Raw genomic sequence first — 19989 nt, 5'->3', positions numbered from 1 at the left:
CAATGTAGCGGGAGTCATATACAGGGACCAACCTTATGAATGAATGAATGAATGAAACATTATTTATATTGCGCAGCTATGCCCAATGGGCGTCAAGGCGCCTAATCCAAATAACGACTGTGAGCGAAAAGAAACAGAGCCTACTGGTAAGCATTAATAAAGAGCCAAGTTTTCAATGACTTCCTAAAGAGGTCAAGGGAGGGCAGTGTTTTGATTTCCAGGGGGAGTGAATTCCACATCAGAGGAGCCAGTATGGAAAAAGCTTTGCTCCCCCATCTAGCCTTCTTGGCTCTGGGAATTACCAGTTGATTAAGCTCACTGGATCGGAGACATCTACTCGGAACGTATCTAGAGAGAAGTGATCCAAGGGCATCAGCCGGGCCTGCAGTTAAAGCCTTATATGTAAGGCAAAGGAGTTTAAAAGTGATCCTTGAGGGGATGGGGAGCCAGTGGAGGTTCTTCCTCGCTAAGATCATCGAGGCCAGCCAGGGCAAAGCGAGAGCAAACCGCGCTGCCGCGTTTTGTATGACCTGCAAACGCTAAAGCAGGCCCTTGTTGGCCCCGGCGTACACTGAGTTGCAGTAATCAAGCCTTGAGCCAACAAGGGCGATCACCACCTGTTTCCGTGCCTGAGGGGACAGGTAGTGTACGATTCTTTTCAAGGTCTTGATGACTCCCCAACAGGTAGCCACCGTTCTGTTGACCTGAAGCTCCATGGAGAGCTGGGTGTCGAAGATGACGCCTAGGTTCCTGGCAGATTGTGTTGGTGTTGGGCAGCTACCTAAAGAAGGAGGCCACCAATCATCTGACCATATGCCCTGGTCCTTGCCAAAGACCAGGACCTCTGTCTTGTCCCCGTTCAACTTTAGGGAGTTGGCAATCATCCACTCTGCAACAAGTTGCATGCAGGCCCTAAAGTTAGAAGCGGTTTCACCCACAGAGTGAGTCAGGGATACCATAATCTGCGTGTCGTCGGCATACGACACTACCTCCATCCCCTGAGATCTTACTAGTCTTGCAAGTGGGGCCACGTAGATGTTAAACAGGGTCGGACTCAATGCCGACCCCTGTGGCACCCCACATTGCAAAGACTTAGCGGGGGAGAGGTATTCACCTAGCATGACACGCTGTTCTCGTTGTTGAAGAAAGGAGCTCAGGAGACTGAGTGCCGGTCCTTCTACCCCTGCCTCCCTTAACCTAGTTGTTAAAGTAAGGGGAGACAGGGTGTCAAATGCTGCTGAAAGATCCAGCAGCACCAGTACGGTGGTTAGACCCAAATCCACTTTTCTGCGGATGTTATCCATGACTTTCGTCAAAGCAGACTCCGTGCTATGCAGCTTTCTAAAGCCATGTTGGGACCCGTCCAAGAAACCAGAGGTATCGAGGAAGTTTGAAAGATGGAAATTCAAATGGGTCTCCAACATTTTAGCAGGGGCCGGCAGCAGAGAGATGGGTCTAAAGTTCTTCAGTACTCCAGGGTCCAAGGTGGTCTTTTTCAGCAGCGGCTTCACGATGGCTTTCTTCCAAAGTGACGGGAAGATGCCCTGTTCCAATGCTCCATTCATGACTTCCAGCATCGAAGGAAGAATGATCTCTCTGCAGTTCTTCAGTACTTTCAGAGGAACTGGATCGAGTGGAGATGACGATTTAGTTTTGTCCAACAGGCTATTAAGATCCTCTAGCGAAAGGGCAGGGAAATGATCAAGGGAGTGAGAGGATTCTTTAGTCCAAGCTTCCAGATGTTTAATTTGGGAGAAATCCTCAGCATTATCTCGCTGAAAAAGTACTTTTGGATGGAGGATGTGTGAACATCGAAGACCTGATACGGGGAGCAGAGGAGGCGATGTGTCCGTGTTGATCCCTTCGGATGTAGGCGATGCATCGTTTCCAATCTGCGCAGTCGGAGATGTTTTGGTGGGGAACCCTTTATGATGAAGGCGATGTTTGTCATCGAGCTGCGCATGTCTTCGTCCTAAGCGGCAGCAGCGGTGCGTCCGCGTCGAGCAGAGATGTGTCAGTTTCGGACACAGTTAGCAGAGTCCAGATCTGTAGAAGGGTTGGTGTAAGTCTTTGATGTCCATGAGACTTCAGAACAGGAGGAAAGCTATCAATCCCTTTGACTCACTTTGATTCTTGGGATGTAGCAATGCAGATCCAGTCTTTCTCACTCTCAGGCAAGGAGGGCATTAAGCAGCAGGTCAAGCCCAGCAAAGCAGGTGTCCAGCAAAGTGACAGTTCTTTCAGCAGCACAGCAGTCGCCCTTCCTGGCAGAATGTCCTTGGGTCCAAAAGTGTACTGAGTTGGTGGTGTCAGGGGTCCAGTACTTATACCTAGATGTGCCTTTGAAGTGGGAGAGGTCTCAAAGAGAGGCATTTGAATTGCATATAGTTCCTGTACTTCTACCCTGGCTCTAGACTCACTACAGGGGGGTGCGCAGCTCTTTGTGTGGGACAGACACAGCTCATTCAGGTGCAGGTGTCGGATACTCCCTCCTATGCTTCACAGGATGACCTATCAGCAATTCAATATCTCATCAGGATGTGGATGGCCCATCAGACACACATAAGCTCCCTTTGTGTGTGGCTGTCTAGAGGGACTCCACAAAGTCCATCTGCCACCCACCCCCGATGTGGATCCAGAGACAGGCAAAGGCACATAATGGGTAAAGTAAGAAAATGCCATCTTTCTGAAAGTGGTATTTTCAGACTTTCAACTTAAAATTCAACCTTACCATAAGTGAAAGTTTTAAATTATGATTCCAGAGACACCAAACTTGAAATGTCAATCTTTTCCCAATTGGAAATTACACTTATAAAATATTTTAAGGTAATCCCTATGTTAACCAATGGGAGAGATAGGCCTTGCAGTAGTGAAAAAGAAATTTAATCGTTTTTCCCTACTAGGACATGTAAAACTTAAAAGTACATGTCCTGCTTTTTTAATAAACTGCAACCTCCCCATAGGGCTGTCTAGGACTTACCATAGGGGTGACTTATATGTATTAAAAAGGAAGGGTTGAGACTGGCAAGAGGATTAACTTGCCAGGTTGACATGGCAGTTTAATATTGCACACACAGGCTCTGCAACGGCAGGCATGATACTGAAATGGATGGCACAATTAGTGCTGCAGGCCCACTAGTAGCATTTAATTTACAGGCCCTGTGCACATGTAGTGCACTTTACTAGGAACTTGTAAGTAAATTAAATATGTTACTTGTGGATACTCCAATGTTGCCATGTTTTAGGAAAAGAGCACAAGCACTATAGCACTGGTCAGCAGTGCTAAAGTGCTCAAAATCCTAAAGCCAGCATAAATGAAGTCAGCAAAACAGGAGGTCGGAAGACAGAAAGTCAGAGAAACCACGCAACGGATGCCAGGTCTAACCGCCACCGTTTCCACTCCGTCTTATTGTAGAGGCTGGAGGCAGTTGGTGTTTGAGATTGTGCTTGCTTGGTTCTCTTCTGTTTTTTAAGAAAGCGCACAGAAGCAGTGGGTTTCGCAAATTGCAGGGCAGGAGTACCCCAGGGTTCGGTTTCAAGCCCCATTCTTTTTATTGTGTCATTCTCTACGCTAGCCAACCTGATTGAGTCATTCAGCATCACTTTCTTTTCGTATGCCGACAATACACAACTGATCAGGTTATAGAAAAATCCTGAGGCAATGGCTAAGAATTTAAAAGTTGTCTTTTGTAGTTATCCAATTGTATGACTGTAAAATATATGGTACTGAACAAAGATAAAAAGGAGATTGTAGTCTTCATATATGAAACCTCTTGGTCACAAGAATGGTGGACAAAATCTTTCAGGATCTTGCTCTGACTTGGAATGTGTATGGATTCCTATGCCAGAAACCGCTCCTAGGAAGCTTGTTTCCGGTCCAGGGAAGACATGGCTTGGCAGTTCGGGCTGGACTGTTCCCATGAGGCACAGGGTCAGACTGATTTGCATATGGCCATGTCTGAACTGGGGTGGCAGAGTGGGCTAAAGAACGGTGATGGATTAAACCCAGATCAGTTGACTGGGGGTGAGTGCTTGCAATGTTCAACACTCCGTCCATCATTTCCTTTGGTTTTCGCTTTGTTCGCCATAAGTTGGCAGGGTATGCTCAGACGTGAGTCCCTTGCTCACTTTGCCACTGGATTCAAGCAAGCCTGGCTGAAGACGGCTGAAATGCCAGAAACCGGTCCTAGGAAGCTTGTTTCCGGTCCAGGGAAGACATGGCTTGGCAGTTCGGGCTGGACTGTTCCCATGAGGCACAGGGTCAGACTGATTTGCATATGGCCATGTCTGAACTGGGGTGGCAGAGTGGGCTAAAGAACGGTGATGGATTAAACCCAGATCAGTTGACTGGGGGTGAGTGCTTGCAATGTTCAACACTCCGTCCATCATTTCCTTTGGTTTTCGCTTTGTTCGCCATAAGTTGGCAGGGTATGCTCAGACGTGAGTCCCTTGCTCACTTTGCCACTGGATTCAAGCAAGCCTGGCTGAAGACGGCTGAAATGCCAGAAACCGGTCCTAGGAAGCTTGTTTCCGGTCCAGGGAAGACATGGCTTGGCAGTTCGGGCTGGACTGTTCCCATGAGGCACAGGGTCAGACTGATTTGCATATGGCCATGTCTGAACTGGGGTGGCAGAGTGGGCTAAAGAACGGTGATGGATTAAACCCAGATCAGTTGACTGGGGGTGAGTGCTTGCAATGTTCAACACTCCGTCCATCATTTCCTTTGGTTTTTGCTATGGATTCCTATTTGCCTTTAAAGAGCGTATTAAAACAACATGTACACTAGGTTTCAGGCAGTTGAAAACCATAAGGAAGTTTTTCCCTTTTATACCAGCGTCATCTACAAAGTACATGGTACAAGCCCTGAACCTTTCTAGAATAGGTTACTGTAATTCAGTTTACATAAGATTGGTAAACTTCTTCCTATACAGATTACAATTGCTGCAAAATGCTGCAGCCAGTATAGTGTTAGGTTTAAAGAAATGTTGCAGCCATCTCTAATTGGTTAGCAAGACTTCATTGGACTTCAGTTCTGAAAGATGCCAATTCAAAGTGTTCTGCTTGTGTTCCAAAGTATTTCATCAGCACTCTTTAATAACCTCATTGTTCACCTTGTATCAGCCGACTCGTGAGGTGAGAGCTCCGAACATGCTTCTGAGGTCACCATTCCAAAGTTCAAGAAAGCCAGAATGGAAGTCTGCTCTCTGATGATGATAACAGCTAGAATTTGGAATTCCCTTCCTCTAGCCTTACGTTCTCAACAAAACTTAAGAGCCTTTTGGAAGGAAATCAAGACCTTCCTTTTCTGTTTTGATTTCCACTGTTTAGTGCTTTTATGAATTATCGTACATTCATTCACACTTATAAATCTGAGCCCTGCCTCTAAACTGTGTAACTTGCAGAGTGTACCCTTAGCTCTGTAGCATTAACCCTAAACTCTTTTATCTGTGCTCTAAACTGCCTAACCCAGGGGTCTTCAACCTTTTCTGAGCAATGACCATCCTTCGTGTGTCACTCCAAATGATGAATAACCACTGAATCAGGACCTATCTTTATTGATGTGCTAATGTGTTATAAAAGCATTGGAGCATGAATTATTATGGTAATGAACACATTACCATAAATCACTTATGTTTGGAGTAATCAACAGTATTTTCTAGGGGCATCTACTTGCATGTTGTTCTTTCAACTTCCACGTGGAGTCGCTTGGTGCTCTTACTCACCGATAATAGCATCAGGATTCACCAGTATGCTGATTATCCACAACTCTACTTAAAAGCCTACACTGCTTCAGATATTCAATGGCTCAAAAACTGCCTGCTTATCATACTGACCTTAGATGTCCAGCACCTACCCAAAGCTTACCCCAAACAAGACAGAATTCCTGTTATGTGTCAAATAAAACAAAGAAGGCACAGTGCAAGCCTGGCTCAATGACATGACCCTTAACCCCCTTTGAACCTCAAATTTCTCCAAATGCCAAGTCACTTGGATTCAACATGGACACCAACCTCACACTCAAGGAAAACATTAACAAAAAAAGAATGCCTAGTATCTGCTATCTCCTCTTACAAAAAAAAAAAAGGTGAAACACTTTTTTCTACAAGGTGACTTTACAACAGCTGTTCAAGCATTGGGGTGGTGTTAATGCCCTGGCCCGAATACGCCACACTGCAGTCCTTAGGGGCATCCTGTCATGGCTTAGCACGACTCATCCTGGGTAGGGACTGCTTTAGTATCGGTTCACAATGAGAGGAAGCTGCGGTTTGAAGTATCAATTAGAAGATCAAGTTACTTACCGTTGGTAACTCTCTTTCTGGTAGATACTCTATTTAATCACTGATTCCTCACTACACCCGATCTGTGAAATGGACTTCCTGGGCCCACATTAATAAAATGCCAACTAGAGATCTTCCCACTGGCACTATCTGTTACCCCGAAACCGTTCCCAGGATGCTTGTTTCCAGTCCAGGGTAGACCTGGCTTGGCAGTTCGGGCTGGACTGTTCCCCTGAGGAACAGGGTCAAGACTGATTTTGCATATGGCTGGGTCTGACCTGAGGTGGCGAAGTGAGCTAAAGAACGATGATGGATTCAACCCAGATCTTCGACTGGGGGGGGGGGGGAGTGTCTGAAAAGTTTCAGCACTCCATCCATCATCTCCTTGTCTTTTTCTTTGTTTGCCTTAAGTTGGCAGGGTATGCCCAGACATGGGTCCCTTGCTCACTTTGTCACTGGATTCAAGCTAGCCTGGCTGATGATTGGTGTTACCCCAAAACCGGTCCCAGGATGCTTGTTTCCGGTCCAGGGAAGATCTGACTTGGCAGTCCGGTCTGGACTGTTCCCATGAGGAACACGGTCAAGGTTGATTGCATATGGCTGGGTCTGAACTGGGGTGGTGAAGTGAGCTAAAAAACGATGATCAATTCAACCGAGATCTGTGACAGGGGGTGATTGTCTGAAAAGTTTCAGTGCTTCGTCCATCATCTCCTTGTTCTTGCACTATCTGATTATTTAACACTCCTCGTCCAATGTCAGAGACAGATGTCAGAAAGAAATCAACATGCAGAGGTGGCATTTATGTTGTGGAGGTGAAGTAATTTCCGGTGCAGGATAGAAAAGACGCAATGGTGCATGGTGGGCTCACCTACTGGGGCGTGAGGTTATTGCTGACTAAAATAATCTGCGGATCCATTCTGGTGCGCAGGGTATTCACAAGATGAGGAATCTGCAGTTAAATAGAGTATCCACCAGAAAGAGCGTTACCGAAGTTAAGTAACTTGTTTTTTCAATTTGTATTTAATTATTTCTGTAGAGCTAGTAAAATAACAGCTTATGTATCCAAATAAAAAATAATGGTATTTGCTCTGCACTGATGCCAACTATATTGCACTGCTGTCTTCCCAAAGATTGAGGTGGTTATGTGGTTATTACAGTTGGGAATGCTATTTACCCAAACATTGCTTTTGAACTGTCATGGCAAAATTCTGAACAAGTGTACAAAAGGCCTGCTGATGAGCCTGCAATACTTTAATGTAGTGTGTTCCAGACTTTCAGCTGAATCTCTGGTACCTGCATAAAGTTGTACCAATATTGTTCTATGAATTAGTTCGCAAATTACATGAAAAATTGAAACTCAATTGAAATGGTTCTGGAATTTGTAATGACCGTTTATATATCCAATAAATATATATTGTTTTTAGAGAAACGGCCAAAGTTAAAGCCAGGAAATTAAGTATGTTTAGTGGCCATGGCTCAAGACCATTGACGCTACACTTATTGACACATTACTAGAGGGATTACCCTTACCCAAAGCTAAATGCTGATGCACAGAAAAGCCTAATGGGTGAGATTACAAAAATGGAAATAAAAGCGGCCATCGAAGAGCTCCCATGAAATAAAACACCAGTTCTGGACGGCCTGCCTATAGAATTCTTAGACTCCTACTCCGAGGCCTTAATCCCGAATATGGAGGAGTTATACAACAGAGTGCTGGAACTGGGACACCTCCCGTACATTACCATGCAGGCTCTGGTGGTATCCCTCCCCAAGCCAGGCAGAGACGGATCAGATCTCTCGGGTTATCGCCCATTGTCGCATTTGGCATCATAATATAGGATCTTAAGTAAGATTCTAGCAAACCGGCTCCTTCCCCAATTACATAAATTAATACACAGGGACCAATGCGGCTTCCTACCAGCGCGTAGTTCATTGTTAAATATCAGATGATTACACCACATCATGGCTACTACCCCTGAGGAATGTTGATGCTGGCTCCATCGCACTGGACCTGCGCCAAGCCTTTGACACTATCGCATGGGATTATATGTTTAAAGCCTTGGAGAGATTTGTGTTGCCTCTTGAATACCTCTGGTGGGTTCGGCTGTTGTAAACGGCCCCTACTGCGAGAGCACGCACCGGCAGTCACATATCACAATAATACACAGTGCACAGAGGTACGAGACAAGGCTGCCCTATGTCCCCCCTATTATTTGTGCTTGCCATAGTGCCGCTGGTACTTAAATTATGGCGGGAGGCTGATCACTTGGGGATGCAACGCACCTTATATCTGCCTATGCAGATGACATCATTGTATATATACGGGACCTCACAAATATGTTGGAGCCCCTCCCCAGTATCTTTTCCAGCTTCGAACGTGTTTTTGGTCTCGCCATTAATGAGGGAAAATCGAATGCCTTCTTCTTGCATGAAGGTGATCGCCCAGATGAAATTGGATTTGGTAAATATATTATACCGGTGGCACACAATACATTTAAGTACTTAGGTATACACATATTCAGGTCGCACGCTGACCTGCGTGACGGCAATCTAATCAAAGGAATACGAGCAGTGCCATCGAAAGTGGCATTCTGGACGTCACTGCCACGATCGGTAATGGGATGGGTTGCTATATCTAAAATGGTGGTCCCTCCCTGATTGTTGTATTACTTTACAAACCTGCCAATACTAGTCCCTCCATCCATATCTCGTACCCTAGACATAATACTGCGGGATCTACTCTGGGGGGCTAGACGTCGGCGGGTGAGCCTTAAAAACAAAAAAAAAAAAATGACAACTGGAACCGCATAAAGGGTGACTGGGGGTGCCAGACTTCAGAGCATACTATTATGCTAGTCAGCTACAGTGGCTGTCTTACTGCAAGAAATAAGGTACACAATGCAGGACATTAATCAGGGGACGCTCCACACATTGTTGTTACCAAAATGCGAAGCCCCCCCCTCATACGCCACCACTCCATACAACAGCACTTCAGTGTTGGATAAAAAGTGCTGCAATACACGTCCAGCTCCATTCCCTATACTGGAAACATCTCATTGCTGGAGATACCAATTCCTGGTGGAAGACTCGCGAAGCATAGGCTACAGGCCTGGGCTGAAGTGGGCATAGACACAGTGGGAGCCCTGTTTACCGACAACACTCTCCTTGATCACGACAACTTCACGCGTGCTACAGGGGCGCCAGGACACTTATACTTAACGCTTGCCATGGTGTTGCATTATGTGAAGAAGTGTTGGGCCCCTTAACGTATGGAGCCCCCGCCCCATGAATTAGTCCGCACATTATACTACATGGGAGAGGGGCGGCACCTTATAAAATGGCTGTACATAAGTATTCGAGCTCAAGCGGCAGTCCCCCCTCACTGACTTTAGAACGAAGTGGTTGGATACTATGGGACGAGACATATCTGTTAAGGAAAGGGTAAATATTTTGGAACACCCAAAAAGAGTGACCCGCAATGCAAAATTTAAATTCATACAATGTATGCTTCTACACAGGTCCTACTTAACCCTGCACCGTCTACACCGAATGTTCCCAAGTACACAACACTGTTGTCCGCGCTGTAAGATTGAAGAGGCGGGGTTCATACACATGCAGTGGGCATGCCCTCACCTTAGAGGATTCTGGTAGGAGGTACTTGGCGCTGTGGGGGAGGTCACACATCTACAGATTGGAGACACCATAGAAGAATGCCTGTTAGGGCTCCGTAAACGCACAGGCACCCAGAAAGTCCAGCTCTGCTTTTTAGACCTCGATTTTGTATTGGCAGTATGAGCTATAACAATGAGGTGGAAATCTGTGAGGCCCCCTGCATTATCCTCATGGCATGATGAGGTGGTACGATGGAGTGGTCCAGAAAGTGCAGCAATCAGACGAGAGGAGGCTCGGGGGCTGCGCCTAACACCCAATATCTATGGAGTGGATTATCACACTGGAGAGTTTTAAAGCAATAGACCTCAATCCACATCACGCCACCCCAGACCCACAGTAACTAGTAAATCGAACCCCAATGGACAGCGTAGTTAGAGGTCGCTGGGAGGATACACATATCCGCACAAAGCAAAATGGAACACTAAGCAATATTTAAAGTATGTAATTGCTGTGCCAGTTAACAGACATGATGGGCCAGGACGTGGGTGGGGGGAGGGGGAAAGTGGGTACTTGGTAATAGTTACATTAATAGCCCTATTCCAAATAATGTATCTTTCTACTTCTAGCATCATACAGAAAGTTACTGTAATAAAGTCAAAACATGTTGTAATTGTATGTACGTACCACAATAATCTCGCTAAAATATGGCAGCTATAAAACGACAAGAAACATCAAAGAACAATGTTTGTACCGATTGAATAAGACATTATGGCAATCAATAAAATTTGTTTTGAAAAAAAAATAGTGGCCATGGCAAAGGTGCATCTTCATTCGTAGTTATGCAATGTTGGATCGAGGTTCTTACTAGCGGTGGGCGGAATTTGCGAAAGTGACTTTCGCAAATTATCGCGAAAATGTAAAAAATATCCGCGGAAATATCGCGAAGATGCGGAAGTTTTTTTACCGCCCGTTCGCGGTATTTTCTGCGTGGTCGCGGCTCGCCAACTTACCCATGCGGTTGCTCGCGTGCGCGGCCATCTTGTTTTCACTCTTCTCGCGGTGCATGATCGCGTGAAGAAAGACGTGATCGCTCGACCAATGACATTACTGCGGGCGCGTACTGTCGCGAGACAGCGCAAATGGCTACCAACAATCCAACATCTCGTGGAGAACGCGACCGAATCGGGAAAACTTGTCGCCGAACGCGGGGATTCAGGTAAGGCGATCGCGCGCGCGAAAATGTATTATTTTACAGCGCGTGCAAGAAACAAATTATCGCTAAGCTGCGGAATGCGGAAATTTTGACATTTTCGCGCTCTCCGCGGAACGCGAAAATGTCAAATTATCGCAATTTCCGCGAGCGGAACGGAAATTTAGCCTAGGCCTAGTTCTTACCACTGTAAATTACGAGACAAAGCACCTTAGCTACTTAACTGCTCATGTTGTTAATGTACCCAGATTTTCTCGAAAAGTAAAAGCAAATACGTCAAGTCATAGTAGCACAAATGGTGTAACATTAACACAATGTGGTGAAATGTGGGCTATTTAATTGTTCTGCTATTTGTTATGGGATATAAAGATTGTTTCCTTTCTACTGTTTAACTGCATGTAGCTTTTAGTTCTGTTTGATTGTATGAGAAAACACTTTGGACTGTAACTTGACCAAAACATATATAATGTTCAGAAAGTAAAATAAGCAACGAGATATATACTACAGACTAAATCTGTTACGAAATCTTTTCACTTGAAATATCTAGACGGGGTGAGAGAGTTTACAAATGTACTTACTATTTGATTTGTTTTTCTAAACGTGAGTTACGAGTTTTAATTATGCCAATATTTTTATAAAATGCCAATAACGAATCACACACCAAACTGAACTTGTGCTGTGATTTCAGATGTAACTGGATGTATGTTATATGTACACAAATGTCCTTATTCCTATAATTCTTTGACCCAAATGAAATATTAATCTTCATTATGATGGCCTTTTTCCTCGTTAAGACAGGTTTTCTTGGAGTCGTAAATCTCCCATTAGTTTTTTTTAATTTAATGAAGACCTTCCTTTATGCGAACCACAATAACTCCCTATTTCTCGTGGTGTTCTATAAGAGATAACAAAGCATATCAGTATTTCCTGTTTGATATATGCTTTTTGTGTATATGTGTAATGATTTTTGTCCGCTATTGTAGTTTTCAGATCACCAGAAAGCACCTTCTGCGTTTGCTGCTATATATTCTAAAGGGGGCATTCCTTGTAGGTGAGTGCAAAAAAGTATTTAAAAGCATTATAGTAAGTTGAGCATCGGAGGAGTAGAATTTTTCTTTTCGTTTGACTCGTCTGAGGCTCTCCTCTGTACTGTGATTCTTTTCCTGAATCTGGTTGTTATTCAAGCTGTACCCATGATAGTAACTGCCTTTCATCTGTGCAAATAGCAAACCTACAAACTCCGTTTTCAGCTCGTCTAAATTCATAGAACATTGTCTGCAGCTGTAGGGAGCCTAATTTAAAGTATGATGGAATACCCACTATAAAGCTGGTGGCTCAGGCGGTCAAGCAGTGAGTGGCCTTCCTTGTTTAAAGCTTCCTTCCGACACGAGGAGTGATGACAAACCATAAAAGGGGGTTTTATTTGAAAAACGATCATTGGCATAGTCAATAGGTCTCGCCATTGGGACCTTAAAAGTGCTTTGCCATGCAAAAGTTGATGTTGTTGCACCAAGGATATTGTGCTGCATAACTAAACACTTATAAGGTCACAAAGGCGAGACCTATTGGCTATGCCAATGCTTGTTTATATTAAGCAGCTAGTATCTGGCTATAGCAGCTGTGGGTGAGATAATGACATGTAGATGCTTTTTAATCTCCGTTAATATGCATAACTGCAAGTATGGGGGGAAAAAGTGAAGACATCTGGTGGAAAGGATATTGTTGGGCCCAGAGGAGATAAATTTGATTAGGCTGGCTGTTAGGTGATTTCGGTTTTAGATGAATCGAGCATGAAGGGACTTTTTATTTATTTGTGTATTTATTAAAAGCAGCATTGCCCTTCCTAACAAAGAACACAATGATGACTCGTAGCATAACATTCAGATTGTAAAATAAATTTAAACCAATGAGAGCAATTGATTTAGCCTAGGAGGCTGGACTGAGGTTAGTGACGGCCAATAAAAGATAAGGTACATGGTAGATGACAGTGAACAATGTTATCAAGTTCCTGGTATCAATGAGACAGTTAAATGCATGTGGATCTGAGGAGTGAGACAAGGGAAGGCAAGGAATATTTCAGTGTGATCTTCATAGAGGTGGAATTAGAAACAACATAGAGGTGGAATTAGAAACATTATAGAGGTGAAATCAGAGAGTATGTCCTCCAGGGAGAGGAAGCTTGAAGAGGCAGTGGGCCTAAGACTGAGCCCTGGGGGATGTCCAGTGGGGAGTGGTAGATGACACTGTTGCCTAATACCATGAGACAGGGAAAGAATGGTTGAAGACAAGAGGGGGAGAATTATTTTACTTGTGTGTGCTTTGTTGCTGAACAGATACGGGGACGGTGCTTGTTGCTTATTCTACTTTTTCTGAAACATCCATTTTCCCTAGGTGGAAATACCTTTGGAGGAGGTCATCACAAGTCAACTAGTCCTGCCATCCAGGCCTGCATTTGAGGCCCATGTCCTTCGGTCTTTGCTTCCTAAGGGACTCTGATGCTCTGTTGCTTGCCATTTTGACTATACCTTTACAGGCTCATAAATCACCTACTCTGAGTAGGTCATTCTAAAGCATTCTGCACTTCACCAGTAGCCATGCATGGGAGGCAGGAGGAAGAAAAGTAAGGGCAAAGAGGAAAGAAAGGAAATGTATAGTGAAATGGGGCAGAACTGGAACCAGAACAGACAAGAAGAGAAGTGAAAGAATGTCAAGAGCAAGCAGTGGCAGGATAAATGAAGAATATGCAACAATAAAAGATGGAAATAGACTGCAAGAACTTAATTGAGCCAAGGGGGTTGGAGGTGGGAGAGAGCACATTGAGAAACAAAACTGTAGAAATGACACAAAGCACGAAAGGTTAAAGGAAATAGAGGATGCAAAACAAAGGGGAAGAGCTTCACAAGTGCTGCAGAAAAGAATATAATAAAACAAAAGAATGAAAGTACTCCTAAAACGCTGCCCTGTCCCAGCCACAACCTCTTCAAACTCTGACAACAGTAACCCCTGCCTATAATCCACACACACGCGCTGGCCACCTTGTCGATCTTGCCCAGCCCTGCGGGATATTTGCCTTAAATCTGCTTTCTTCATCTCTCTCCTTACATTGTTTGACCTGAGACATGAATATGTGACCTAACTTAAAAGGTAACATTGCCTTTCAAAGCATATCAGCATGTAAGCAGGCCTTGAGCTGTGGTAAGGCCTTTTGTTTAAGCTGACTTTACCATCTATTTTGTTGATCGGATTGCTGCGTCTTCAGTGTCACCGTCGCCAGGTGGAGTTCGTACAGTTTAACATCTCATGCAACCATCCGCCTGCTGCTGACAAAACGAGCCCCCAAGGGAGATGAAGGGGTTTCCCCCAGGGGTCCGACTCACTCACGCAAGGCAACACAACATCAAAAGAAGGCTCGGTAAATGCACGGCATCCCTTCTCTTAATATTAAAGAAAGAGCACACCCCGCAAATTGAATGAAAGAAAACAAAACGAATAAAAATATATTTTAACAATAAAGTCTACAGAGCTTCGAGATTGGATGGTGAGGACTGTCACTACTATGCGCAAAACCAGAAAACCAGAGAGGTCTATAAGTCAGTTTGCCTGACCACAGTAACAAGTCTATAAAGTATGTCACTGAGTGCATTAGTCACTGACAACTATAAAAAGGAAAAAGAAAACGCGTGTATGCAAGAAAGTAGAAGTAATTGCTGGTTCAAAAGAACAACTGGTCAACATGATCCAAGTTATAGGATAACCATCAAACCAACCAAGTGATCAATCCTATCATGTGGTCGTCCAGACTGCACATAGGCAGGCCCTTTGATCATCAGGACCATACGCCTGGCAGTAAAACTTTTAACACTGGATCAAATCCACAGCTGGTCTATTAACCACCAATTTCTTGTGGATGGTTGATGGTAATAAGAGAACAGTGCAACATAAACAAAAAGTGTAGTGATGTTAAGATAAGGTGATGTGTCTATACCAACTAATTTTAATAAAGAACAAGACACATCCCCTAATTAAAAAATTAGAACAGCGCAAGCGACAGTGTGAAACAAATAACTGTCGTAAGTCGGGCCAACATGTTTCTGCCTATCGGGCCAACAGTCCCTCGGCATTCATCAGGGCCACTGCTCTTAAATTGCTGCTACTGTCACGAAAATGTTGTGAAAATTAAATATATTATCCCTGAACGCAGTTCATGTGATAACCAAAAATAAAGTGAATTTGTTAGAAACAATACAATCTGTAGCCACAGTTGTATATTAATCCTCCTTATCTTGTTTGGTTTTGGAGGACATCTGTAAAAACATAAATCATTTGTTTTAGAAAGACTTTCTACAATCTCGTCAATACGTGCGTTCTCTGAATCAAACTTTATGAAGAAATTCTTTTTTTATTTCTCACCCAAACTGACAGGGGATTGGACCTCACCTCACCTGGACCGTGCTCAGGTATCCGAGGCCCCGCACTGTGGATAAAAGAGTGCAAGCCAGGCTGGCGTCAAATATCTACCTATATGTAGATTAACCATGAAGCCCAACGAATAACCCTGTTATACCTGTCACTCCTGTCCACAATAGTTAAATAATAGAGCGACCATAAGTTCTCAACCCAGCACCCCAAAGTGCCAACCCTCACACCTCATCTTGTTTTCTCTTGTTTTAGACACAGTGATCTTATGTCTCAGTATTAAAATAAAATAAAAAATAACATACAAAACGTGTGTTATCTTATTATGTCGTTTGAGTCTATAACGAATATCACAGACAATAGAGCAACCACTTTGGTCTACACCACAGACCAAGCCTCTGAAATGTATTCTTTAATCCAGGAAGTAAAAAATATGGACACGCACAGCGGCTCGATCTCACAACAACTTAAACAACTAGAATATTTAACCAGACGTCAACTTAACCAACAACTTCATGCCTCCACATTAGTACAGTACCACAAAGCCAAACGGATCCCCAGAGGATTACGACTTTCTATAAGACCCATGCTATTCCGTTTCCACCTCAATCCTACCTTCATAAATAAGTGGTTCTCAATACTTAATAAATGTTCCCTTGATCTGATTCTACTCATTATCGAGGAGCTTTCCAAAACCATCAAGGATCTCGAACAAGAAATCAACACACTGAAAGGAGAACTTCAGACAAGGTTAGAACATGACACATGGAGAATCAACTTAGAGGGTCTGAATATAAAACTTGATAAATACAGCAGAGAATTACAAGAGGGGAAACTAAGAAAGTACAAAAGAGATACTATTGACTATAAATTAAACGAGGTTTACACCTGGGCCGAAATATATGCACGAAAAAGGTTTGAACCACGCAAACCGAACACGCATTCATCGGAAGAGAGTTTGGTTTCTGACAAGGATATCTCAACATCTAGAATACCAGTCCAGCCCGGTACATCGGCTTCTAATCAACAAATTCCCACCAAGGATTCCACTGAACACGCTGACAAAACAAGCTCGGTATCTTTTTTGTCTCAGGCCCCGGACCAAGGAATACCACCAGCCCTACAATCAGACACAAAGTGCAACAGCAAAACCAGGCGAGGAAAGGGCAGGAAAATCGCTACGCAGCGGGAAGAACATTCCCTGATCATCAACATATCATCGGTAAACATTACACCTTACCAAAAAGCTGTTTTGAACAGAGGTTTGTCTTTTGTTCCCACAAACCATGCTAACCAATTGGAAATCGACGTTGCCCTATATAAGTTCATGCGGACATTACGCCTACGACACTATTTCTCCAACATTGTGTCTCTAGATGCAACTCCAGAAACTGGCAAACCGACGAAATGTAAACCTCGCAGTACCTTCCAAGCTCCAGTGTCCCATAAGATGCTGGACACATTCGAGATCATGGTCAAAAAAGACATACAAAACCTGAACCTTCTTTCTAACAAACACCAAAACTTGACGAACAATGAAAGAATTACTCTGAGAATCCTTGCAAACAACCCAGACATCACTATTCAACCTGCAGACAAGGGAGGAGCAATTGTCATAATGGACACAGAGTTCTACCTACAACAAGTCAATAATCACGTGAATGATCAATCCATATATCTACCACTGCAAACAGATCCAACGCCACAACTTGTAACCATTTTACAAGACATTTTGAAAAAAGCGTACGACTTGGGGTGGATTGATGAACAGACCAAACAGTTTCTTACAACACCGGATCCTCGCAGACCCCATCTATACATGTTACCCAAAATACATAAAAACCTGCAGCGGCCACCTTTCAGACCAATTGTTTCAGGATGTGGGTCCATTTTCGACACCGTCGGTAAATATCTGGACTTTTATTTGCAGAAGTTTGTGCAGAACTGATGGTCATACACCAAAGACACTACAGACTTCCTTAAAAAACTTGAGTCAATTCAACCCAACATTCAACCAACCTGGTTACTGTGCACCATTGATGTGGTGGCACTTTATACTTCTATTCCTCACTCCACAGGTATGGAGGCAGTCGAATGGGCCATCCTCCAACGTGAAGACATTGAGACAGAAAAAGTCTTCATTTTACAGCTATTACATTTCTGCCTCCACCACAGCTACTTCAAATGGAACGAAAAATTTTACGCCCAACTCTCGGGAACCTCTATGGGTTTTCCGGGGGCTCCATCGTACGCTAACATCTTCATGGCGATGTTCGAACAGGAATGCATCATGGATAACTCCCAATGGTCAAACATCTACACATACTGTCGGTACATCGACGACATCTTTTTGGTTTGGACTAACTCACAACAACTCCTCGAACAAATGATAACCACTCTTAACTCACATAACCCCAGGATCCAATTCACTCACAAAATTGACATACAGTCTATCCAATATCTCGACGTCAACATCAACAAAAACCCAGATGGTCATGGGTTGACCACAACAGTAGACACTAAACCCACGGACCGCAACAATGCATTACAATACTCCAGCTTCCACCCTAGCAACCTCATCAACAATCTACCTTACTCCCAGTTCATTAGGATCAAACGCATTTGCTCAGAAACACCGGATAGCACAGCAAAAATCAGTGAATACAAGGAAAAATACCAGGAGCGTGGGTACCCCCTCACAATCATTGATTCATGTGCACAAAGAGCGATGACAAAATCCCGTGGAGAACTTCTTACACCTGTCAAGAAACTCAAGAAATCAAACACAGTGTTCCTTTCCAAATACACGACCAGTTCCATTGCTATTAAAAGAATCATCAACAAACGTTGGGAACTACTAGCCAATGAAACTGATTTCAACAACATTTTTCGGGAAAAGCCTCTGCATGCCTACACCAGGGGTCAAAATCTTCGAGAATTAATATCCTCCACGAAGAAACCACACACCTCAATCCTCAAAAAAGGAACTCTGAAATGTCAAAACTGCTCGCATTGCAACAACATAATCCCAGGGAACATTTTAAAACACCCCACCACGGGCAAGGATGTTCTGCTCAGACATACCAGCGATTGCAACACCACAAATGTAATATACGGGATTAAATGCCCATGTGGCAAACTGTATATTGGTAAAACCGAACGGAAAATGAAAACACGACTTACAGAGCACAAAAGTCGGATCAGAATTCAGAACAAAAACTCGCCTCTGGCGACCCACTGGCATGAAGCAAGCCATTCAATATCACAACTCCGATTCCAAATAATTGAGCACGTTGAGCAACATCATGGAGTCAATACCCACCTTAGACTCCTACAAAGGGAGATCTATTGGATCAAATATCTGGACACCATGACACCGATCGGTCTCAATGACAGGCTAGACATGTCATGTTTTCTTTAATTACCAGCTGAGCTACCTCGTACATGAGCCCTATGTGGCCTCTCATGACACAGACAACTCACACGCACTTAAACTACACTGGAGCAACAAACTGTGTTACATATACACAACCCACCAACACGCCATTGATTAACCCAGAGATCTCTTCCATGATTCTTACTAGTACCGACTTTCCCTACGTCCTCACATGATCAATTTGATGTTCTTAATACTTTCAAGTTTGCATTTACATTTCCACATGACCTCTAGGATTTTCACCTTTTAAGATGAGGCTTATCTTTTCTCTTTTTTCTCGTCGTATAGCCTGCTATCCAAGCCCTTTCCTTGGTTTATCTAATCATCTGTTTTTAGCCTCCTAATTTGCATTACAGCCCATGGGAAGTGTGTTAATTTCGTTTTCAACGTTACTTCTCTCGTAAACGTTCGTTATCTCGTCGAGATTGTTTTCCCTTTTTTTGTTTGTTCTTTCATCACTCTTACGATAGTACTGCATGCACCGTCGTTACTATTGTTTACACTTTGAGTAGTCTCAGTTCTTTCTGGAAGTCTATCTGACTCCATTCCAAGATGGCGCTTTCGTGAGTACGCTAGTTACGAGATACCTAGCTGGTTGCACTCGTTTCCAGTAGTCTGTTTTTACTGTCGAGCACCTCCGGTTTGTTTCCGGGTTTCACTCCTGAAATAGCACCCTCGGCTCACCTTCTCTCACCCGCTTATCTTGTGTGAAGCTTCGCCGGTTACTCTCTTCCGTAGTTATTTCCAGGTAAGGGTCTTGACACGAGTTCTCGCTGCTGGCCGATGCGTTTGTTGTTCTTGGTCTCGCCTTTTTCTGATACCTCGTTCTGTTTACTTTTTCCTCAGCTTCTAAAGCACCTCCTTCTAGAGGTAAGATCTCTCTCATTAGGAACGCGTTATACTTTATTATTTGTAAGTCTCATTAATCTCAGGTCTCGTTGGCCCCATATACTCAATACAGCTCGTCATTTTATATTTTCAGAGCCACGAGTTTTCATTCAAACAGGTAAGCGTAAGTCTGGTAGTCATCCACCACT

The 19989-nt window shown here is 43.8% G+C and overlaps 1 protein-coding gene across 1 annotated transcript in view; it reads left to right on the top strand.

Annotated features, from left to right (window-relative positions):
• Positions 1-19989, top strand: part of PACRGL (parkin coregulated like) — a 219314-nt gene that overhangs the window by 90730 nt on the left and 108595 nt on the right. The window contains exon 3 of the mRNA XM_085642356.1: positions 12084-12151. Within this exon, the coding sequence (XP_085498482.1) occupies positions 12084-12151 (68 nt within the window). The remainder of the gene's footprint in view (positions 1-12083; positions 12152-19989) is intronic.

Source organism: Triturus cristatus, chromosome 2_2 (assembly GCF_964204655.1).
Source record: "Triturus cristatus chromosome 2_2, aTriCri1.1, whole genome shotgun sequence".
Lineage (NCBI taxonomy): Eukaryota > Metazoa > Chordata > Amphibia > Caudata > Salamandridae > Triturus > Triturus cristatus.
This window is presented reverse-complemented; position numbering and strand designations above follow the sequence as displayed.